General features: G+C 40.1%; 4 protein-coding genes and 1 non-coding gene across 5 annotated transcripts; 2 read left to right on the forward strand and 3 right to left on the reverse strand.

Annotated features, from left to right (window-relative positions):
* Positions 1 to 445: 445 nt before the first annotated feature.
* echs1 (enoyl CoA hydratase, short chain, 1, mitochondrial) lies at positions 446 to 4776 on the reverse strand. Its single transcript, XM_042010376.1, has 8 exons — positions 4622 to 4776; positions 3574 to 3771; positions 3345 to 3472; positions 1533 to 1632; positions 1354 to 1458; positions 1144 to 1263; positions 992 to 1059; positions 446 to 894 (listed from the first exon to the last, which is right to left on the reverse strand). The coding sequence occupies exons 1-8, from the start codon at positions 4710 to 4712 to the stop codon at positions 829 to 831; spliced, it is 876 nt and encodes a 291-aa protein (XP_041866310.1). The 5' UTR covers positions 4713 to 4776; the 3' UTR covers positions 446 to 828.
* A 609-nt stretch (positions 4777 to 5385) lies between these two features.
* sprn (shadow of prion protein) lies at positions 5386 to 7129 on the forward strand. The gene is made up of 2 exons (XM_042010378.1): positions 5386 to 5497; positions 6213 to 7129. The coding sequence occupies exon 2, from the start codon at positions 6222 to 6224 to the stop codon at positions 6678 to 6680; it is 459 nt and encodes a 152-aa protein (XP_041866312.1). The 5' UTR covers positions 5386 to 5497; positions 6213 to 6221; the 3' UTR covers positions 6681 to 7129.
* Positions 7130 to 8010: 881 nt separating this feature from the next.
* On the reverse strand, positions 8011 to 11325 carry mtg1 (mitochondrial ribosome-associated GTPase 1). Its single transcript, XM_042010377.1, has 12 exons — positions 11305 to 11325; positions 11087 to 11194; positions 10886 to 10950; positions 10296 to 10400; positions 10114 to 10200; positions 9968 to 10024; positions 9043 to 9133; positions 8903 to 8964; positions 8705 to 8801; positions 8523 to 8604; positions 8318 to 8430; positions 8011 to 8227 (listed from the first exon to the last, which is right to left on the reverse strand). Exons 2-12 carry the CDS (start codon positions 11187 to 11189, stop codon positions 8130 to 8132), a joined length of 960 nt encoding a protein of 319 aa, XP_041866311.1. The 5' UTR covers positions 11190 to 11194; positions 11305 to 11325; the 3' UTR covers positions 8011 to 8129.
* An 859-nt stretch (positions 11326 to 12184) lies between these two features.
* LOC121655174 (peroxisomal N(1)-acetyl-spermine/spermidine oxidase-like) lies at positions 12185 to 21222 on the reverse strand. The gene is made up of 10 exons (XM_042009642.1): positions 20994 to 21222; positions 15053 to 15229; positions 14500 to 14630; positions 14150 to 14337; positions 13742 to 13923; positions 13330 to 13499; positions 13098 to 13183; positions 12902 to 13014; positions 12579 to 12733; positions 12185 to 12469 (listed from the first exon to the last, which is right to left on the reverse strand). Exons 1-10 carry the CDS (start codon positions 21145 to 21147, stop codon positions 12317 to 12319), a joined length of 1509 nt encoding a protein of 502 aa, XP_041865576.1. The 5' UTR covers positions 21148 to 21222; the 3' UTR covers positions 12185 to 12316.
* LOC121656177 lies at positions 17828 to 17981 on the forward strand. The gene has a single exon (XR_006013370.1). It is a non-coding gene; the product is annotated as a 5.8S ribosomal RNA (ribosomal RNA).
* Positions 21223 to 22480: the final 1258 nt, after the last annotated feature.

A 22480-nucleotide genomic window follows, 5' to 3' on the forward strand; every position in this document is an offset into this window, starting at 1 on the left:
GAATTAATTATTCTGAGTAAAGAAATCAAACCAGATGTCCTTTGTTAGACTGATGTACAGTGGCCTTGCAGGCAGTAAAACTGCCAACAGAAGAGACATCTTTTGTCCCTCGATGCTGCTGAACTAATGGGATCTTGTGATCTACTGATCTAATAAACGTAACTTGTTAAAATAAATCTAATGCGCCATTCATCTTTGTCTAGTTGTATTTCAATTAGTTTTATCACGTATCTGCAGAGAGGACTTCACTGTGCAGCAAGCTGACTGAATTTACTGCCCACATTTAGATTCTGTACCGTTGTAAAACCTCACGAGCCCCATCTAGTGGTGTAAATTTATGGGTATTTTAACAGTTTCAAAATCTCTGAAAAACAGGATGTGACAACATACAACTACACTGCATAATTTGACAGCCTTAATAGGAACCTTCATAACTGTCATGCTGTAGCATTCAAAGCCTCAATACTGATTATTTAGTTTTATTTGTAAAATATACACAGAATAAGTTGAAATAAACATCTGACAAATGGAAAGGCAAAGTTAGTACAAGTCAACAAGACTGATTCCTCCTGTTACAAACAGACTAGATCAAAATTATCAAATCATATCCACCAACAAACCTCCTGGACCCAGACTGCATGTGATTTTGATGGTGGGGCCCATGCACATTGGGCTTCATTGTGGAAAAACACTCATGCACTCAACTAGTGCCATCTTTATCATCACAGCCTGTTTGCTCCAATACTATTATGACTTTTACATCATTAAAGATATCGCAAATGAGGAGAGAACCAATTTTTATCAGGAACCTTTTGCTCTTCATCAATTTTATTTGTCCTGGAAACTGGCTTTTCTCTTCTCCACAAAGGCAGTCATGCCTTCTTTACGGTCATCCTGTAAAGATAAAAAAAAAAGGGATAAAAACATCACAAATCAGCTGTCAAAATCAGAATCAATCCTCCCTTATTATGAAATGGGTTTTTATACACACTGTAGCAAAGGTGGCGTGGAATAAACGCTTTTCCAAGCGATTCCCCTCCGCCAAAGTCAGTTCAAAAGCTGCAATGAAACAGAAAAATAAGCCAGAGAAAACTGAAACAGAGCAGACATTCCTCTTAAACTAACCAAAATAACTTCACATACCTGCATTGACAGCCTCTTTAGCCATAGCACTGACCAGTTTTGAGTTGGCAGCAATCTTCTCCCCACATTTAACAGCTTCAGACACAAGTTGGTCAACAGGATAAATCTTACTCACCAAACCTGGAAAACAAACACAGCTGCTGAGTTACAGAATCAGGTAACATCTACTCAAAGTACTTTGAGTGAATTTCTTTCTGGCATCGCTATTACCTGATTGCTTGGCTTCTTGAGCACTAATCCTATCTCCTGTTAGCACCATTTCCATTGCCAGCGATTTGCCCACCGCGCGGGTCAACCGCTGGGTCCCGCCCGAACCTGCAGGAAAAGGAGTGATTGAAGAGTTGCTCCGAATGCAGAGAAGTCTGCACAGGAAAGAAAGCATTTCTTACCAGGAATGGTCCCAAGCAGGATTTCTGGTTGGCCAAACTGTGCCTTCTCCCCAGCATAGACGATGTCACACATCATGGCCAGTTCACAGCCTCCACCCAGCTGGGGCAAAAACACAACGGGACCAGGAAGTAAAATTTATTTTTTCATTGTTTCATACCTCAGTTACACTTTGTACTCCCTTAAATATGCAAGTAATACTTAATAAAGAGTTACAAGCGTAAAAGTATATGAACACATGTAATAATGCACCTGTGCACAACTTCAGGTTTATGAAGATTTTCTATTTTGGGTACACTTTAAAAGAACTTGACAAGCTTTCAAAGAGGCATGACATTCACCCCATCCAATGTGTTTTGATGGGATTCAAAGCCAGCTGCTAAAGCCACCTCACCCACCTACAAAACTAACTATATTGTAGAAAGCATTCTCTGTAGAGTGGAACTGGTTTTAGCATCCCAGTCGGGTTTCAGGAAAATACAGACATCTGTCATAGTTGGGTGATATATGTGTCTGTATACTTCTGAAGAATGTGCCACTTCTTTAGAAATACCCGAAGGTAAGGTAAGAAATGGAGAAAGTTTTGATTGAACTATGTTGGATTACAGTAATGGTAAAGTGAGAAAAAAGCAGAAGAAAAGGTAGTTGTTTAAATTACACATTAACTTAAGCCTGGCTTTATGTGAGCCACTTATTTTGTGAAGTATTACTAGTTATGTAATTAAAAAAAGACATGCTTTTTTAGGTTAGTAACAAGAAAAGTTACATAAACTATGTCAAAAATAAAATGTCTAAAAACTACTGCATTGCTGAATAAAACGAAAGACATTTTATGTCAAAAATCATTGTTTCTATTATATCAGCCATTAATTGTACCATATATAATGTGCTGTGTTGAGGTTTGGGAAAAACGTATAAAACTAATACTAATACAATTTTTTATAACAAAAAAAAAAAGTCATTAGAATCAACCTTACTTTGAAACAACAAATCCATTAGTAGATTATAAATTAATACAAATTTTGTACAAAGCTAAGAACAAACAATTTCCTTCCAATATCCAGAAGCTGTTCAGAATGAGAGAAAACAAATATGACCTGACCTTAAAAAAAAAAAAAAAAAACATCTGCCCGAGGTAAGAACCTAGATTAAATGTCACTGTGTTTCTGTTGAGGGAGTAAAGCTCTGGAATGATTGTCCTGAAAATATTAAAAATTGTGATTCCTTGAGAGCATTTAAAAAGATGTATAATAATTATAAAACTTTTCTTTACACTGTTGCATTAGACACTTCAAGGAGGTCATAAAATTGATGAGGGAAAAGAGCTTAAATGTTTCCTTTATCATCTCCTTTAGCAAAGAAAACACTGTTTTTGTTTTTCCTGTTTTGATAAGAACAGAACTCCATCCATTGCATAATTCCTCGTAGCTACTAAATTTTACTCAGTACTTGAGTTTAATCACAGTTAATTGTACTAAGTGTGTAATAGCTATTTAGCTAACTAACTATGAGGCCAAGAGGTTGAGCTGACCAGGCTGAGACATCTTTCTCTTTTAATTCTATGTTTATAAACCGACATTAATACTGACACAATATTTGATAAATGTTATCATATGCAAGAAAAGAGATGAAGGATTTGTTTCAGAAAGATAGGAAAGGTATTTCATTCTGCTCCCAAATTTATTTTCTAGTATTTTGTGTGTGTTTTGTATTAGAATTTTGTTGCTTTTGTTTTATTAGTTTATCTGTTAAAGCTCTTCTACGTACCCTTAAAAAAAAAACAAAAAAAAAAACTACAGAAATGCAACACCTACAGCAAAGCCATTGACAGCTGCAATCACAGGCTTCTTCACTGTTGACACTCTGTTCCAGTGAGCCAAGAAGTTTCCACCATAACACTCTTGGAAGGTTCGGTTCTGCATCTCTTTAATGTCTGCTCCAGCTGAAAAACACAACAGTGAAATTCACCACAACTATGCACAACTGTAATCAGCTTAATGTACATTACCAACAGAAGATAAGAGAGCATATTCTGCTCCTTACCAGCAAAGGCCCTGTCACTGCCAGTGATAACAATAGCTCCAACATCTCCGTCAACTTCAAAGGCATCCAGTGCTTGTCCCACCTCCTTCATCAGCCCATCACACAGCGCATTGAGAGCCTTGGGCCGGTTCAGCTGAATGAAACCCACACTGTTCTTCTCACCTCTCTTTTCCACCAAAATATACTCGTACTGACCACCTGCATGAAGACAAAACCAACAGTGATGATCAGGTGAGATTCAATATGATTCTCCACACAGTTTTCAAACTAGAATTCAAGTTAAACCTCCCAGACACCCAAAACAATGCATTTAAATACATTTTCCTGGTCTGTAAAGTATGATGAATTAATCCATCATGATTATACTTTACTTTCCAGAGGAGCAAATTATCCATAATTCGACAAAAATAATCTTTGCTGTAATTTACACGATGAAAGAATGAGTCTGTAGGCTGCATTTGTGTGACATCTTTTGCTATTTCTCTGCTCAGGAAGCACCATGCATGTATGTTAAGCCCAAAATGCACTTTTACCTGGTATTAAAATCTTTGGATGGGTCACCAAAGTGGTCTGGATTTAACCAACCCATATGCAAAGTGCTGCTAAAACAAAGCAAATGTAATTCAAATCTCAACAACGAAATATTGTGACAAAACGTTATACAAACCTTGGAGGTTTCTAATACATATTCTAAATTTATGTCACGCTTTCAAGAGAAATTCGTTATTTTGTTCTATGCTAAACCTGCAAATGCATTTTTCACGGTGTGTGTTTCCTTTACACATTGTTGGTTCTTGTGCCACATAATGAAAGGAATGGAGAAAAAATAAAACCAAAAAACTGCTTTTCATTAAGGTTTAGCACCAAAGGGTTTTGAAACGCAAATAACACGATTAAACTGTTGCAGCAAACTACTAAGGGGCAGGTTGTTTTTGTTTTTTTCCCCCACTGCTCCACACGCGTGACGCAGGTTGCTTGACATTGAGGTAGAACCAGCTGTTCGTGTAGTTTTTAAAAGATGACACTTGGTTGGTTTCGGAGCACACACCTGAGCTGTAGAGGCGACAAGCGGACAGGAGGGTCGGCGCTGTTCTGGAGGGCTTCAGGAGCAAAGCAGCAGTTCTGTAGAGGAAAGCCATGACACTGAACTTCGCTCTAGAATAGCTGTGAAGCGCCTTGTGTATTCTTCTTTGTTGGTGTTTTAATGAGGTGGCATATTTAGGAAGCTTTTGATACCGCCACCTGCTGGTTGGTGAGGGTAACGTTGGCGGCGTAGTTTCCACAGTTACCCACTGAAAATCTTTGTGATAAATGATCTGTTCTCTCTCTCTCTCCTTTTTTTTCATTTTTCTTAGCAGAATTTGATCTAATTGTTATGGCACAACAGTAGCCCTTGAAGGATCATAAAACTGGCCTTTCAAGCAAAACAGGATCCATGGGGTTAGTGAGGCAGCGACATTCAAATAAATTAAAAACACACACTATCTTAAAGAGGTGAACATTTGCCACGAAAGCATACAATATTAACACAAGGAATTTTTTTAAAAAATGACAGGGTCAATTTTAACGACAATCCACACACAAAATAGTTAGACACCTGACCACATAGATATAAAATGTCCACAAAAATAGGCATCATACTCTTGTATAAAATTAACACAAGATGAAAAATAATCAGAAGCTGCACAGGCTACAGCCGTAACAAGCACATACAGAATGCCAGAGGTGCAAAACAACAACAAGGTAACAGATAATTTAACAACAAAATAAGATATACATTTTCCCCACTATTTATACTTAGCGATGCTTGTGTGTCTTGCCTTTAACTCCTTGGGGCGCCTCTGTGGGCGCGCTGCGCGTTCTCGCAATCGTCTGCCTGCGTCGTCAATTCCTTACATTTTTTTCTTCGAGGGTTAGACATCAGGTAAGATAACACAAGACAGTAAGGTAAGAACCAGCATTAGGATATAGTGCTTAAGATGGCTCTGGGTGTGTAAGTAAACAATGCATTTCTTTTTAATCGCTGTATTCTTTTAAGTCTATAATGATAGCTTACAGGCTAATATTGTAGTGAGCTGAGCATCATGCATGTATGCATTTATGTACATTGACCATGCATTTTATTAATGACACACACAAAGAGAAAAAAAAATGCACATTTTTACTTAATGATCCAATTACCTGCTAAAGGCATTTCAAACGATGGCCCGTTGCCATCCCAAAAACAATAGCCTATTTTATCTCTGCTATCAAGAGTGCTTCTTGTTCTGTGATTATAAAGCTTGCAGCTGACATAAATGTTCTCTTGTAAGAGGCTATATTTATTTTTACAGTGACCTAATTTAATAGAGAGGAGCAATGTGGAGATAATATGTTGCTTTGAATATTTGACAGCACTGAGTGTAACATCACATTATCATACAACCCGAGCTTTTCCATAAACAGTCTCAATATCATTTTACGGTGATTTTGAGTTAATGCCACACTGATCGGTGAATATGAATCTCTCTTCGCCTGGTTTGGCAAAATTTTGTTCCAGCGAAGATTAAAAAAATGTTTTATTACATGATCTGCTTAAATACATTCTCAATTTTGCAGATATTAAATGCTTCCTTTATGCGCGTCCTCTTCATGCACAGACCTCAGGAATGAATCAGCTGGTTGCATCGTGCTGGACTTGCCTCCTGCTCTGCGCTTTCCTGTGTGAGCCTGCGTTGTCGAAAGGAGGTCGTGGAGGATCGCGGGGCTCATCTCGCGGATCTCCCTCGCGCAGCTCCACAGCTGGCACCTTCCGGGGAGGGGGGGCCTACGGTGGGACTCGCTCCCGCTTTCGGGCAGCAGGTCGGACGTCCCCAGTGAGGGTGGCAGCAGCGGCAGCAGCTGGAGCAGCGGTGGCGTTAACGGCGGATAAATGGTACGCGTCTGCATACCGCCGCAGCGATACCGACAGCTCCGAAGAAGAGCTGGATTACTACAACAGGACCAACTATTTTGATGCGCTCATGTCAAGCTCAACTCAAAATGGATCTCTCCTTTCTCAAATAGTTTCCATCTTTATTGCAACATTATCCCCAAAATGTGGACTCTTACTGGACTTTGTACTGTAGATGTTCAATGTCAAATTTTAGAAAAAATTACAGATGTGGTTTAAGATGGAAACTATGATAGAAGCTGCGTTGGGAAGACCAGTTAGAGGTGGGACAAAGAGGCGGAAGGATGCAATCACAAAAACATCACTGTACTGTATGTTTTTACATCAGAGGCTACCAGTGGACAAATAACAATTATCAGCACAGTATTCATGGTCACATCTCCCCGTTTAAAGAGTACATCTCTGCCAGAACTGTTTTTGTTTATTGTGATACAAAATTTGTTTCTAATATCTAACAAAAATACACACACACACACACACACACACACACACACACATATATATATATTCACAGAACGGTCTCAAACTCTCACATCAGTTTCTTGCAATTTTTTGATTATGCTGCCAAACTCAACTTGACTAAAAAAAAGAAAAAAAAGGAAAAAAAAAGTTTTTATAATTCTACAGAAACTGTTATTGATTTCTAATATAACTCTGTGTATCTGAGAGAAATAATTAGTATGAATGGACATCTTAGCAGACAATTTGGGTTTAATCTTGACTATTTTGTTACTCATAGCTTAGAACGGAAGATGTGGCAAAAATGTCTACATGGTCTCAAAGAATAAGCAGATGTGGGCTATTTCAGGTGCATAAGTGGCAGATTTTAGACAGCCACATTCACCAATGATGCCATTCAAGGCCAAATGTGGGCCACGTTCAGACCACACAGTCTTTGTTAATTTTGGTTTGATGAGAGTTCCTGATATAAAGGTACACTGTATTCCATTAACAGAGTAAAAACAAGTTGGCAAGATTATTCCACCTGACACCGAAACTGCTACCAAAAATTATGGTCAGTTGAACTTAGGTGGAAATTAATAACCCAAACCCAACCAACATGATATTTTCCTCAATTCTTTCAGCAAAACAAAATTTCCAGAGTGGGTTTCAAGTCCATGCTTAGTTACATGTCATGGAAATGACCAGCTGCAACAGGATAAAGCAAATTAAAGAAACGCTAAATCCTTATTTTAATACCAGTTTCTAACACTTGTAATTTAGTAGAATATTTTTGTCAGAACTGTGTGTGAACATAGTTTAGCAGACCAGCTGCTGCTCTGTTATTCTTGTCTCTAGTTTACATGGCGTGCCCATAATTACAAAGACCCTCTTTACTCACCCAAGACACTCAGGAGCAACAGACTGTTCCATAGCTATAAGTGCACTCAGTTATACTCACACGTATGTACATAATAATCTAAACGTTTGTTATCACTGTCTGTGCTAATAAATATATTGTTTACACATCTGCCTTGTGTGTCCTACAAAGAAAGACCCTCATAGATAAATGAAATTATTTTATTTACAAAGGCTACAGGTATATGGTCACTGTGTCATGTCAGGGCTGACACAGATTCTCTCAATGACGCTTTAGATGTGAAGTATTTAAACATGTCTCAGATCAGTCCAGCATTACTTGTCCCAGCTCTCCTTTCCTGAATGCTCTTATGAAGTCGTAAGCCGCTGCTGTGTAGTTTGGGATGGTGACAGTGATGTTTCCTGAAAGAGTTGAGAAACAAATATTTGAATGATGGAAATAATCAGTGAGATGAAGTTAAAACTGTAAAAAAAAAACGCTGCCTTTCTTACCCACTCCAGTGATGGCTTTGACCCGTTGAGTTTTTCCAAGTTTTACAGCAATGCGTTTGAGAACATGCTGGATGTCATCACTAGGCTCTTGTAGATCATATTTTGTCACATAACTTCACATAAACACACACTTTCAGTTAAAAATCAGAGTAATCTGAGATAAATTATTAAGTGAGCATAGTTTTTAAAATCTTAATAATACTACCTGAACTTCTCTAGCCTGTTCAAAGAATAAAGTAAGTAGTCAGCAATAATATCTTCTCCCACTAAATGGTCAAGTATAGTTCCTGGAGAAAAAGACAACATCATAATTTGTCCACACACATTTCACTAAATGACAGTAATAATTATGTTGGAGGAAAATTGAATAAATAATGTTATGCTCACCACATAAAGCCAGCTTCATGCCCGTTTCTACGCTCTCAATCTTAGGAGGCAATACTCCTGGTGTGTCCAGCAGGTACATCATGGGTTTTTCACACACCTGAGGACAACAACAGTTACAAATACTGGACAGGTCCTTGTGTGCAAACATGGTAAATCCATGAAAAATGATCCACAGAAGCAAATTTGTCCTCAACACACTTGAATCTTAGTCAGGACAGCTTTAGTTATTCCTGGTTCCCCACCCACTCTCGACGCACGACCTGAAATTAGAGTAAAATCCAAAGATTTTATGAGAATTATAATAACATGACATGATCATTAATCTTATTCTTTGATACCTTTTTTCAAGTTTGTTCTCCGCAGTGAGTTAATAAGGGATGACTTCCCCACATTGGGCACTCCAATCACCATCAGACTGTAATCTGTATTCTGAAAGTTTTACATGACAAAATAAGAACATTTAAGTTTGTTAATCATTTTCTTGCAATGACTTAAAACATTTGTAGAATGAGAAAAAGTAATAACTGCAAGAGGAAATTGACTCTTAACTGTACAATAAGCTATTATTTATCAGAAAAAAACCTTTAGAATGATAATAAACAACATCTTGCTTAACATCTTACTTTCATGCTTTCAGCAAAAACTGAGTTTAGTGAGATTGTACTGTAGAAAGCTTACAGGGGACCTATTATGCTCATTTCTAGCTCTATATCTTTTTGTCCTCAAAGCTCCACTGGACTAACTTTGCAAGATACAGAATAAAATCTTAAATTTTCTAATTTTCTCCCATGCTTTATCTCAGTTCATCCTTTGTGTTTTGTGCTCTTTAAGACTGATGATTTTCATGCATTTTTTTATGTAATAATTAGAAACTTGGATCAAGTTAACTGTGTTTATATTGTAACAATGTAACTTTAAATGTTCAGAACAATAGAAAATATGGAAGCTTGTAACAGATTTCCATTAAACGATATACTTTCTGTTAACAAGAGAAATGTATTATTGGATGTACATTACTCATAGCTGTATGAGTGTATTAATAATGTTATATTTGAAAATGTATAGTATTTTGTTGGCTTATCCCTTATCTTAAGTGGCTTATTACTTATATTTCGGGACCAAATGATACAAAATGATATTGGACAATGTTTGGAACAATGATGAAACCTCTGGGACAGAGAGACGTAAAATGTGTACTGGGCTTATATAACTAATTACGCTCAAATGTGAACTTCGAAATAGTGTTTACTGGAGCATGCATACCTCTTCTCTGTTAAAACGTGGTTTGTTTGCAACAATTTCCAGCACCATTGGCACCAACTACAGGGGAATAGAAGGGACAGTCATGTTTATAATTTTCATTTTTTAAACCAGTAAAATATTTAGCATCTAGAGAGAAAGAGCTTTACTTTTTTGATGTTGTCATCTCTTTGCTTTAAGCAATCTGTGAAGAGAACATTCTTTATACCATCTTTTTCTAGTTTCTTCAAGATTCTCTGTAGAAGTCAAAGCAAAAAAACTTTGTATTAATGGTCATCTTAAAATGCTGGTCACATGGGGCTGCAAATAAACAAATAGTAAGGCTTCTGACCTGCTTGTTAGACAGATCAGTGAGGTCCATCTTGTTGAGAATAAGCAGATGTGGTTTCACATTCAGTGTGTCCTGAAACACAGGGTTTCTTCCAGAGAAGGGGATTTGCTTAATGTTAATGAAAAAAAAGCTAATAATTACCAGATCAACTAGACTCAGTTATTCTTTAATTACAAAACTGCATCAGGACTGCAATCTTAGGATGGGTAAATTTATCCAGCCTGTAGATGAGAATGGTTTTTAAATCAATGGAGTAACATCTCTTAGATCAGTCTGCAGTTAGTTACCCTATTTCACTATAATCCACTGTTATTTGAGAGAATAAATGAAGTTATTCATTTATTTGCTGTTTGGTTTTGTGGAAGTTTAGACCTTTTCTCCGCATAAATGTAATAAAACATGCTGTAAAGTCAAGTTTTCGCACTTACACTGTTAATCATTGCATATCACTAGCTCAATAAACAAATATTGATATGTAACTAAGTGCTTGTCTTTACTAACATTCCGCCAGTCACACTATCAATGTTATAATAATAATAATAATAATAATAATAATAATAATAATAATAATAATAATAATAAAAGGATATTCTGGCATCATGGATTTCTATAATGCAGTCCACATTCTTCAGGTTGGCTTTCATCTGCTTGAGTCCTGCAAATATGAAACTATTAACACAGTGAAGTGACTTAAAACATTTTACAGCAATCCAGACTGTTTGCTTCACACGAGCAACACACCACACATCACATTTATTTGATTTGTAGATCATTTTAAGCTAATCTGTCACCTTTAGCCATATGTCCGGGGAACCAGTGAGCCACTTCCCGTCCTCCAAAGTCAAACACGGTCCTGAATTTGTCAACATTACGTAGCGCCTCGCACAACCTCATGGCTTCTGTTAAATAAGATAACACAGTCTGTCTTTTTTTTTTTTTATGTAAACATTTCTTGTCTTACACACAAGCTACAATAACGTGTAACTGATATGCTACACTGTTTACATACCGAGTCGCAACTGTTAACAATCAACTCCGTTCCGCCATGGAGCGGTTAAAAAAAAGACTCAATACTGCTCTCTGCTGGGCACAAAGTTAATTACACTTGATCGCTTGTAAGTGATTATTGGAGCACTGACCTACAAGAAGCGTCAGTTTAAATGTTTATTAGCGAGAAAAACCAAAGTTTAATAGGAAGTAACAATCTTATATTGTATTTCATTTAATGTTTCAAAGATAAATTACATTACTGTTAATTTGTTGCCAGATTATGTATCCTAATCAGTAGTTTTTTTTTATAGTTACACATACACACAAATTTTAGATGTTTAACATACGATGTTAGGGGCTTTCCTTTGAAATTTGAATTAATTTGTGATTCTACTTGATGCATTTTTGATACTTTATTATAATCAAAAGAAACTTATAAGACATTTGTGACAACAAAACAACAGAACCTCTTTGGTCTGTAACTTCAAAAGGTTAATTGATGTAATAAACAAAATTTACAACTTGAAACAGTTGTCAATACATGTATCATTTATTCAGTTGCACTCAATTAATAAAAAACAATCAGATTGCCAGAGAAAAACATCAAATCATAACTCGATCAGTAATAAAAAAAAAACATGACATCAATACAAAATTAATAAACAATGACAGTTGTGATTTAAAAACAGAATGACTGTATTCTTCACCAAAAATACAGACATATATATTGGTATACTAATATATTAGTAGATGTGTAATGCCATATCTTTTATGTAATTTATTAACTTTCCCTGTCTGACGGAAAGGATGTCTATTTGTATTTTACTGCAATGAATGTCATAAAGACAAAAATTTTACACTTCATTGGCTGCATGCAGATTTTTCCCTAGAATTCTTCAGTAATTATTTGACTAAACAGTAGTTTCCGAACAAGTTGTTTATAATTTGTTTGTTTTTTTTACAAAGAATACTATAAATTAAACAGTAATTACAGTAAATAAACCTTTTATTGACACAGTGGTGTTGGTATCTTAAAGCTTTGACTTGGAAAGCTTGGATGGATGGACAGAAGAGTAGTGAGAAATTAGTCTGTCAGCTTCTCTCCAACCAGTGAGAAGCGCTCCATGGACTGTCGAGAAGTAGCAGGGATGAGTTGCCTCTCCAGCAAATAACACCTGCAGTGGCTAAAAGAGGTTTAATGGATAAAAAGGAGAGTCAAACCTTTACTCATGTGTCAGTTGGGGTTCATACTAATGTCAGATGTTTGTGTTGGAGTAAGAGTGTGGTAGATACTTGTGATTGTGATCCCTTTGGTGGCAGTGGTTCCATCATGTTGTCCAGGTCCTGCTCTGAGCAGCCTCTTCCTAGGTGGGTGTAGGACCCGCATGTCCAGGGGTCATGAAACCACTGGGAGCGCAGGACTCTCCGAGGGGAGATGGTAGGGTTCCCTTCGCATAAATGATTAGTCAGTGTCTGAGTGTTGACAGATATCACCATAAGGTAAGGGTACAAAGCACTATGCAGTTTCTGTGCTTGCCCCTAAATATGATGATCCTGAAAAGGTTGCAGTAAAAGATTTAGGTGTTTCTCAGTGTTTGTGGCTTATTAAGACGCACCTGTAAACCTGCAAATAAGTTGTGTGATGGCTTGTGTGACCTCCTGTTCAGACAGTGTTTCCATATACTCTGACTCATGCCCTGCTATCCAGCCACACAGAACATGACCATACCTGAAAGTTAAACCACAAACATGAATTTACTACTGATCGTTGTCTAATAGGCTGGACAAGCAACAGCATTTGTGGCTGCTAACCTTTCAGTGGGTTTAAGAACAGTAAAGCCAAATAACTTCTTTATCCAGGATCTCTGTATGTCTGGCACCTGATCCACCATTTCATCCTAAATCACGAGAAAAAATAAAGGAGCAATTTAGGTGAAATACTTATGAATCCTACCATTTTTGCTGAACAAAGTAATCTTATTCGGGGTGCTAAATACTCCATTTGGTATGCAAGTTTATGCAGCGACTGCTCATCTCATCTCACCTCATCCTCCCACACCAGATGAATGACCTCACAGTCAGCATCCCACCAAGGTGCATTAAATTCTACAAATATCTTATTGTTTGTTCCAAAACCCAGCCTCTGGATGGAGTGCAGCTTGTGCAGAGGGAGAGGAGGATGGAACAGGGTTGAATGGTGCTTCTTTAGGTATCCTGACAAAAGAAAACAATTTAGGTTTGCTAAGATTTAAAAGGTCATACCTAAATCTTGTAAAATAATCACTGAATATTGATTAACACTGATCAACAAGTATGATTAGGGAGATTTCATTACTGAGACTTAAGTAACAAGTTTATATTAGAAACCATTATATAGACAAATGATAATTAATTTAAGTGGTAGGTGTATGTGTGTTTTTTCAAGAAACATGACTGATTCGCAGATTGAAAGTTACCCAAAGGAAATGTGACGATAATGTGATCAGCAATGATCCTTTCCCCATCATCACACTCAACCAACACAGAAGTGTCTCCCTTCTTTGCGTTGTGCCAGTGTACACATCGAACAGGCTGATTGTAGGTCACTAAACCGTCAGGGAGCTCTAACATCAACTTTTTGATCAGACCTTCATAGCCACTGCATAAAAAATAAAACAGTCTTTGAATCAGTATTCTAAACACTTACACTGTGCTGAAAACAATTCAGTTCACAGAGATTTAAACCAGACAATTGATGAACTATTATACTATATGCATCATGTGAAACTACCAATATCTTAAGTGTAAAATACAACAAATACAATTTACCTACAGAAGGAAATACAGATTTCTCTGCTGTATATCTACAATGTGGAAGTACAAACCCTGGAAATGTGCAGTCCAGTCCAGGCAGAGTCTTGTATTGACCAAAAGCCCCCAGGCCCACCTCATCCATGCTGTGGGCGCCATTAACACAGCACTCCAACTTTAACATGTTACTAATCACACACAGTTGCAGAGATCTGGTGGCAGCATCCATATCTTTCCATTTGTCTGCTGCTCGTTTTTTCACCTTCAGACAACAAGAAAAATAAAAATAATAAAAACAAGCTCCAAGATTATGTGAGGTGCAACAACATCACAGCTACTTATAGTGGCTGGCAACTACTCACAAATAATTACAACTAACAAGCACACTTAAGTATTAATTTTTTAGCTTCTGAAAGATGAATACCTCTGTACGCATGAAATCACCCACACTTGCACACGGTTCTCCATTTTGATTCTGAAATTCTGAACTTTCACTCAGCAGCTCTACAACCATTCCCAAAGCCGGACTTATGTCCTCAGTGCTCAGCTTCCGACCTGCACACATTTAAAGAAAACTGATTAGAAAAAAAAACACCATGTAGTTCACTAATTTATTTTACTTCACTTGTATACTTTATTGAAAGACACTAAAAATAATTTCATTATTGCAACCAGTGTGGTTTTCATTGTGTTGTGTATTTCACCAGGAACTGAAATACAGCAGAGACCTTGAATCTGATATAGAAATTTGATTTAGATATACAGTAATCATTTTCTACACTCAACAGTCTTAGCAGAACAAACTATTACCAAACTGGCCTAAAACAACACATCATAACAGTAGATTTAATTATACTATCCTGCCAACCTTGTATATCTCTGTATCTGTGGAAACAAATATTTATTTTCTATAGTACCTGACAGTTTGGTTTAATCTATATAAGAAACAGACCATAATTCTTTGAACATCCAACAACCTGAACTGCTGAAGACACTGGGAATCCAGGGAGGATGTCCTCCAATGTCCATGGCCTGGCTTTCTGGGGTGAGGGCCTCTGGCTCTAGAAGCCCATACTGACGAGCCAGGCAGAACACCGGGTTCTCCTCAGAAGGTCCATGGATCCAGTTTGCCCCAATCTCAACAAGATTATTACCTATAGAGAAAAATATTGTGCAACAACAATAAACATAAATAATTACTGGGTTTTTAATCTAAATTTCTATAGGGTTACTTGAGTGCAGGAACCCTGGTAATTTCACTGAGGGGTATTTTAGTGATACCAGTCTTAACCCTTTTTTTTAAACCCTCATTAGTTCTTTTGTTTTTAATGAGAGAAATGAACCTCTGGAACAGAAACTAAGCCGGTGAATGTTTCAAAACAAATAAACTGAGTATTTGAAACAGTTACTAAATTAATGGCAGTAGTTGATGCATGTTCAGAAGATTACCAGAAGTGTCTTTTGTACACTGTGCCTGGTGTCAGCACCAGCAGTGCTAATGTTGTTAATCAAAGTAGCCTTAGAAACAGACTATTGCTACTTTGAAGAGCTTAAACTAGAATCTGTGTAAAGTTTAGGACAACTGCACAGAAGTGAGCAGGAAATTATTTGGACCTCTAAGTGCATTTGCCATCAGAAGTTCTAACATAAGGCTGTAACAGGGACCCGGATCACATTGGTATTTTTGGGATTCAGATGTGGGGGCCCAGGTCTGAAGGATAGAAGGAGAGAAGTTTAGCAACCAGAAAGCTCATAATGGAAAGTATTTGAATAACAGCTCCTGAAAAGGCCAGAAGTTATAAGAAAAAACTTTAATTTTATATATATATATACATATAAACTTAAATATAATTCCACTTGTTTAGATTTGGACGTTTTTTTAGTTTGCACTTTTGTTTTGTGCTTTTTGCCTTACAGATAAACTTTGAGAAGAGACTATTTGTTGTAAAAGTAGCCTATAGTTTGCTAACCTTTTGCCTTGTTTCACACAAACGTTTATAGGATGAATCAGGTGCTATATTCCTGACCCTGACCTGGCTGCACCCACTTTAGTTATAGTTTATTGGACCGCGGTGAAGTTGGTTTAAGGTTGGATATTCGACAGACATTCATCGTTTCCGTGTTCAATAGCTTCCGTTTCACGTGACCAAAACACGCAATTCCTGACCTGTATTATAGCACAAGAAGAGACAAACAAGACACACCCCTTTTGATTTGGTTTGATGGTTCCATCTATTTTTTTTAAAATGTATAATAAAAAAAATCAATATTTCTTCAATAGCTTCCACAATTTGTGACCGAGGGGCCCCAAACCTCAACTAAATTATTCTACTAAGACACACAAACAAGACACAACCCTTTTGATTCATTTTGAAAGCTCCTTCTGTTTTTTATAATTTTTTTATAAGTACAAATATTAATATTTCTTCAATAGCTTCCACATCATGTGACCGAGGGGCCCCAAACTTCAACTAAAATATTCTACTAAGACACACAAACAAGACACACCCCCTTTTGATTAATTTTGAAAGCTCCTTCTGTTTTTTACATTTTTTTTACAGTAAAAATATCAATATTTCTTCATTAGCTTCCACATCATGTAACCGAGGGGCCCCAAACCTCAACTAAAATATTCTACTAAGACACACAAACAAGACACACCCCTTTCGATTCATTCTGAAAGCTCCTTCTGTTTTTCAGCGTGTGTCTACCCTTCGCTGAGAGGCTTGGGTAACCCGTTGAACCCCACTCGTGATAGGGATTGGGGATTGCAATTATTTCCCATGAACGAGGAATTCCCAGTAAGCGCGGGTCATAAGCTCGCGTTGATTAAGTCCCTGCCCTTTGTACACACCGCCCGTCGCTACTACTGATTGGATGGTTTAGTGAGGTCCTCGAATTGGCCCGCCGGGGTCGGTCACGGCCCTGGCGGAGCGCCGAGAAGACGACCAAACTTGACTATCTAGAGGAAGTAAAAGTCGTAACAAGGTTTTCGTAGGTGAACCTGCGGAAGGATCATTAATGGTCGAGCGCCCCGCGCGGGGCCTCTCCCCGAACCTGCCGAGGGGACGGACCCCGGCTCTCTCCCCGAGAGCCCCAGGGCCCGCCCCCGAGGCTCCGCGGCGGAAGGACCGGCGTGACAGGATGGAGGCGTGCGTGCCAGAGCGCTCCGGCGGGCGGAAGAGGGGTCCCTCCGGGGGTCCCCCTCTCTCCGCCCCGGTGTGCCCTCGGGTCCCGTCGCTTCTCCCCTACCTCCTTCAACCCTTCCCCGCTGCCAACTCCACCCTGGTCCGAGCCCCGGCCAGCCCGTCAGACTCCCCGGCTCGTCCCCCTCTCCGGCACCGAATCCTTGCTCCGCAGCGCGCGCGCTCCCGCCGGCCCATCCGGGGGCCTGACGGACCTGCCGTCGGGGCGCGCGTGGGAGCGTTGGGGCGGCGTCCGCGCAGAGCGGGCCCGGCCTGCGTCCGGCGGAGACCCCGGTCGGGGCTCTGCACTCGGAACCTCTCGCCTCAGCGCGGCGCGCGACGGTCTCGCCCTGGCCATCCCGCCGCGCGCCTCCGGGTACCCAACTCTCCTCCCTCCTCCGGAGGGAGCCAGGGGGGTTTAATGTCTCCGCCCTTGGGGACCGGCGCTTACCCTGTCCTCGACGGGGGGGCCCGGCTCCGGGACACGGAGCGCCCGGGTGGTTCGCTGAACCTGTCCAACCCCCAGTCTCGGAAGCTTGGCCTCCAACCTGAAAACGAAAACTGTACAACTCTTAGCGGTGGATCACTCGGCTCGTGCGTCGATGAAGAATGCAGCTAGCTGCGAGAACTAATGTGATTTGCAGGACACATTGATCATCGACACTTTGAACGCACATTGCGGCCCTGGGTTCCTCCCGGGGCTACGCCTGTCTGAGGGTCGCTTTGCCATCAATCGGAGGAGCCTCTCCTCCGCGGCTGGGGCTGTCGCAGGCCGCCTACGGCGCGCCTTCGTCCCCCTGAGTTCAGACCTTCCGGGACGCCCAGTGTGGCGCGTTGGGCTGCACCGGGCGTTCGCTCCGTCCGACCCACCCTCTCTCCCTCCTTCCCCGGCTCCGGGGAAGGGGCGCCACTCCCGTCGAGCCCCTGGCATGAGTCGGGCGTGGCTGCCGGTGGACCCTCCAGTCTCCGAGCTGACCGCGTTACGCGTGCGAACCACAGGGAGGGTGCCGGACGGCTGCGGCTCGCGGCGGAGGGGTGCCCGCTCCCGAGCCTGCCCGCCATCGCAGCGGGGAACCCTGCTGATCCTGAGCCCTGTGAGCCTCCCCCTCCTCCGGGGAGCCACGCCTGGGGGTTGGAGGGGGGGTGACCGCCCCCAACCCCTAACCCAGTTCGAATACGACCTCAGATCAGACGAGACAACCCGCTGAATTTAAGCATATTACTGAGCGGAGAAAAAGAAACTAACAAGGATTCCCTCAGTAGCGGCGAGCGAAGAGGGAAGAGCCCAGCACCGCATCCCCGTCCGACTGGCGGGCGTGGGAAATGTGGCGTACAGAAGACCGCTCGCCCGGTGTCGGTCAGGGGCCTGATCCTTCTGATGGAGGCTCAGCCCGTGGACGGCGCCGGGGCCCGGTCTTCTCGGAGTCGGGTTGTTTGGGAATGCAGCCCAAAGCGGGTGGTAAACTCCATCTAAGGCTAAATACCGGCACGAGACCAATAGTCGACAAGTACCTTAAGGGAAAGTTGAAAAGAACTTTGAAGAGAGAGTTCAAGAGGGCGTGAAACCGTTAAGAGGTAAACGGGTGGGGTCTGCGCAGTCCGCCCGGGGGATTCAACCCAACGGGTCAGGGACGGCCGCCGGGTGGGGGAGGATCCCCGCCGCTTCTCCTCTAGGGGGGCAGGTGGCGGGGACGTCTCCCCAGCGCTGGCTGGCCCTCGCCGGGCGCATTTCCTCCGCAGCGGTGAGCCGCGACCGGCTCTGCGTCAGCCAGGAAGGGCTCGGGGACTCTGGTTGTCCTCCAGCCAGCTGGGTGCGGGCCTCCAGCTGCAGCAGGCTGGCTGGGGAGGAGTGGGACTGGGGCCCTGGAGGTCCTCCAGCAGGCCGGGTGCCTGCTGGATGTCTGATGGAGGTCATGCGGGCCTCCAGCTGCAGCAGGCTGGCTGGGGAGGAGTGTGACTTGGGCCCTGGATGTCCTCCAGAGGAGCTTTCAAAATGAATCGAAAGGGGTGTGTCTTGTTTGTGTGTCTCAGTAGAATATTTTAGTTGAGGTTTGGGGCCCCTCGGTCACATGATGTGGAAGCTATTGAAGAAATATGGATATTTTTACTGTAAAAAAATTATAAAAAACAGAAGGAGCTTTCAAAATGAATCAAAAGGGGTGTGTCTTGTTTGTGTGTCTTAGTAGAATATTTTAGTTGAGGTTTGGGGCCCCTCGGTCACATGATGTCGAAGCTATTGAAGAAATATTGATATTTTTACTGTAAAAAAATTATAAAAAACAGAAGGAGCTTTCAAAATGAATCAAAAGGGGTGTGTCTTGTTTGTGTGTCTTAGTAGAATATTTTAGTTGAGGTTTGGGGCCCCTCGGTCACATGATGTGGAAGCTATTGAAGAAATATGGATATTTTTACTGTAAAAAAATTATAAAAAACAGAAGGAGCTTTCAAAATGAATCAAAAGGGGTGTGTCTTGTTTGTGTGTCTTAGTAGAATATTTTAGTTGAGGTTTGGGGCCCCTCGGTCACAATTTGTGGAAGCTATTGAAGAAATATTAATATTTGTACTGTAAAAAAATTATAAAAAACAGAAGGAGCTTTCAAAATGAATCAAAAGGGGTGTGTCTTGTTTGTGTGTCTTAGTAGAATATTTTAGTTGAGGTTTGGGGCCCCTCGGTCACATGATATGGAAGCTATTGAAGAAATATTGATATTTTTACTGTAAAAAAATTATAAAAAACAGAAGGAGCTTTCAAAATGAATCAAAAGGGTTGTGTCTTGTTTGTGTGTCTTAGTAGAATAATTTAGTTGAGGTTTGGGGCCCCTCGGTCACAATTTGTGGAAGCTATTGAAGAAATATTAATATTTGTACTGTAAAAAAATTATAAAAAACAGAAGGAGCTTTCAAAATGAATCAAAAGGGGTGTGTCTTGTTTGTGTGTCTTAGTAAAATATTTTAGTTGAGGTTTGGGGCCCCTCGGTCACATGATATGGAAGCTATTGAAGAAATATTGATATTTTTACTGTAAAAAAAATTATAAAAAACAGAAGGAGCTTTCAAAATGAATCAAAAGGGTTGTGTCTTGTTTGTGTGTCTTAGTAGAATCATTTAGTTGAGGTTTGGGGCCCCTCGGTCACAAATTGTGGAAGCTATTGAAGAAATATTAATATTTGTACTTATAAAAAAATTATAAAAAACAGAAGGAGCTTTCAAAATGAATCAAAAGGGTTGTGTCTTGTTTGTGTGTCTTAGTAGAATAATTTAGTTGAGGTTTGGGGCCCCTCGGTCACAAATTGTGGAAGCTATTGAAGAAATATTGATTTTTTTATTATACATTTTAAAAAAAATAGATGGAACCATCAAACCAAATCAAAAGGGGTGTGTCTTGTTTGTCTCTTCTTGTGCTATAATACAGGTCAGGAATTGCGTGTTTTGGAAGCGTAATACGGAAGCTATTGAACACGGAAACGATGAATGTCTGTCGAATATCCAACCTAAAACTAACTTCACCGCGGTGTTTATTGGATAGTTTAGTCATTATCTGCGGCCTTAACTTTAAATTACATCTGTACGCTTCTGTTAGCGTTTATCTGCTTAAAGTCAAAAGCATTATAAAATCTTATCAACTTCCACAGTTTTTTTTTTATCCTGGGGTCCTGAAGACAGCGCGTCTTCCCGTTAGTCTAGCAATCACCTGAACAGTATTTCGTAACTGTAGTTTCTGCGCATCACTCACCGAGTCTGCCTGTTTTGACCCGTCCTCCGCTCCTGGAAGTCGCCTCAAGTATTCTCACATGATGAAACCCGGCTTTGACGAGCCTCTGTGCCGCTGCTATTCCTGATATACCGCATCCTACTATAACTATCTTTGCGTTTAAGTTCGTGTCCATAGCCAAGCTTACTTTGTAATGCCTATTGACAGTAAACCGTTAACCGTTAAAACGGGTCTCGTTCTACTTCCTCGTGAGCAAAGAGCGATGACGCCGGCTGACGGCAACATTTCCGGTCTAGCATGTCAGGATAAAGCTCAATTTTAGAGGATTGAATCTGAACCAAATTCTGTTTATGAAATTATGAGACTACAACAATAACAAACAACAAGAAAAAACAAAACTGCCCTTAAGACAAAATTCTCTAATTCTATATTTTAATTTGATCATATCCTTTTCCCCAAGTGGTTTTTGTCTTCACTGTTGCCTGGTATAATATTAACATAATATAAAATTTTGGCTGAAAAATATAACGTCACTGGATAACATGAGAAAACTGCCTCAGTGACACACCTGACCTGGTAAAGAGCAGAGCCATAAGGGTGGCCTCGGGTGGAACGGGCCAAACACTAAAATCTCACTGGCCCCACAGGTGTCACCCCAAGAACAGAACAGAACAGGTATTTTGTCATCATGGCAGAAAAGTCATGGCAGAAAAAGTTCTACTTAAGTCAAATGTGGAAGTTTAAATCCAATGGTCCACTGATTGAATATTTAACTTTACTAAAATTGTAGCATGTGGGTTAAAATATGGGTGGATAGAGAATGTTTTTTATTTAGATTCAGTCCCACTGGGGAACACATACATTTAGGCAACTGAAAGTTAAGTATAAAGACATCTTTTGGAAAAGTAATGTATTAGACCATGATTGAACATCCAGTACCCCCTATTTTTCAACACCAGATCCACAATATCTACATGATCCGGGTCAAATAATGTTGGATTTTAACATCTGCCATGATGTCACATATTTTTTTTAATAATTTTTTCCCCCCAATGATTTTGGGAAACATAACCTCCGCAGTGGCGCAAGTAATAATAATAACAACAATAATAAAAGACCTGTGTATGAGCACCTTCCTGTCAAACTTGAATTTGAGGCAAAATTGAACAAAAAAGACCACCAGAAGATTGGTGGGTGGGACAGGGTCTATTGCCCATGTTAATCACAATCAATAGTCTAATAAACAATTAGTATAATAATTTTGTACTGTTTATACTGTTACAGCAGTTGACAGCTAATAATGGAGCGTGTTTGTTTTTGGCGTTTATAGCAGTCCGTGTCTTTCTGTTAAATTATCAACAACACTGGATCACCATTCACCATTCACAAGGCTGTAAAACTGGTAACTTTAGATATTCCTCCCTGCTAAAAATACCAACATTAACGCTGGTTTTCAGTATTCGTTGTATATGTTGAGATTAGACAGCAAAACCAGATTAAAGCCAAAA

The sequence above is a fragment of the Melanotaenia boesemani genome, chromosome 16, assembly GCF_017639745.1.
Source record: "Melanotaenia boesemani isolate fMelBoe1 chromosome 16, fMelBoe1.pri, whole genome shotgun sequence".
Classification (NCBI taxonomy): Eukaryota; Metazoa; Chordata; class Actinopteri; order Atheriniformes; family Melanotaeniidae; genus Melanotaenia; species Melanotaenia boesemani.

What these genes read in the sequence shown, in the direction of transcription:
- echs1 (XM_042010376.1), bottom strand. Translation starts at nt 4,712, where the DNA reads ATGGCTTTCCTCTACAGAACTGCTGCTTTGCTCCTGAAGCCCTCCAGA. An exon ending in CAGTGACAGGGCCTTTGCTG is followed by an intron (nt 3,473 to 3,573) that starts GTAAGGAGCAGA and finishes TGTGTTTTTCAG; the next exon opens with CTGGAGCAGACATTAAAGAG. An exon ending in CAGCTGTCAATGGCTTTGCT is followed by an intron (nt 1,633 to 3,344) that starts GTAGGTGTTGCA and finishes TTTTTGCCCCAG; the next exon opens with CTGGGTGGAGGCTGTGAACT.
- sprn (XM_042010378.1), top strand. Translation starts at nt 6,222, where the DNA reads ATGAATCAGCTGGTTGCATCGTGCTGGACTTGCCTCCTGCTCTGCGCT.
- mtg1 (XM_042010377.1), bottom strand. Translation starts at nt 11,189, where the DNA reads ATGAGGTTGTGCGAGGCGCTACGTAATGTTGACAAATTCAGGACCGTG. An exon ending in GAGATGACAACATCAAAAAA is followed by an intron (nt 10,025 to 10,113) that starts GTAAAGCTCTTT and finishes ATTCCCCTGTAG; the next exon opens with TTGGTGCCAATGGTGCTGGA. An exon ending in CTGTCCTGACTAAGATTCAA is followed by an intron (nt 8,802 to 8,902) that starts GTGTGTTGAGGA and finishes TGTTGTCCTCAG; the next exon opens with GTGTGTGAAAAACCCATGAT.
- LOC121655174 (XM_042009642.1), bottom strand. Translation starts at nt 21,147, where the DNA reads ATGGACACGAACTTAAACGCAAAGATAGTTATAGTAGGATGCGGTATA. An exon ending in CTGGACTGCACATTTCCAGG is followed by an intron (nt 13,924 to 14,149) that starts GTTTGTACTTCC and finishes TTTTTTATGCAG; the next exon opens with TGGCTATGAAGGTCTGATCA. An exon ending in ACTTATTTGCAGGTTTACAG is followed by an intron (nt 12,734 to 12,901) that starts GTGCGTCTTAAT and finishes ATTTATGCGAAG; the next exon opens with GGAACCCTACCATCTCCCCT.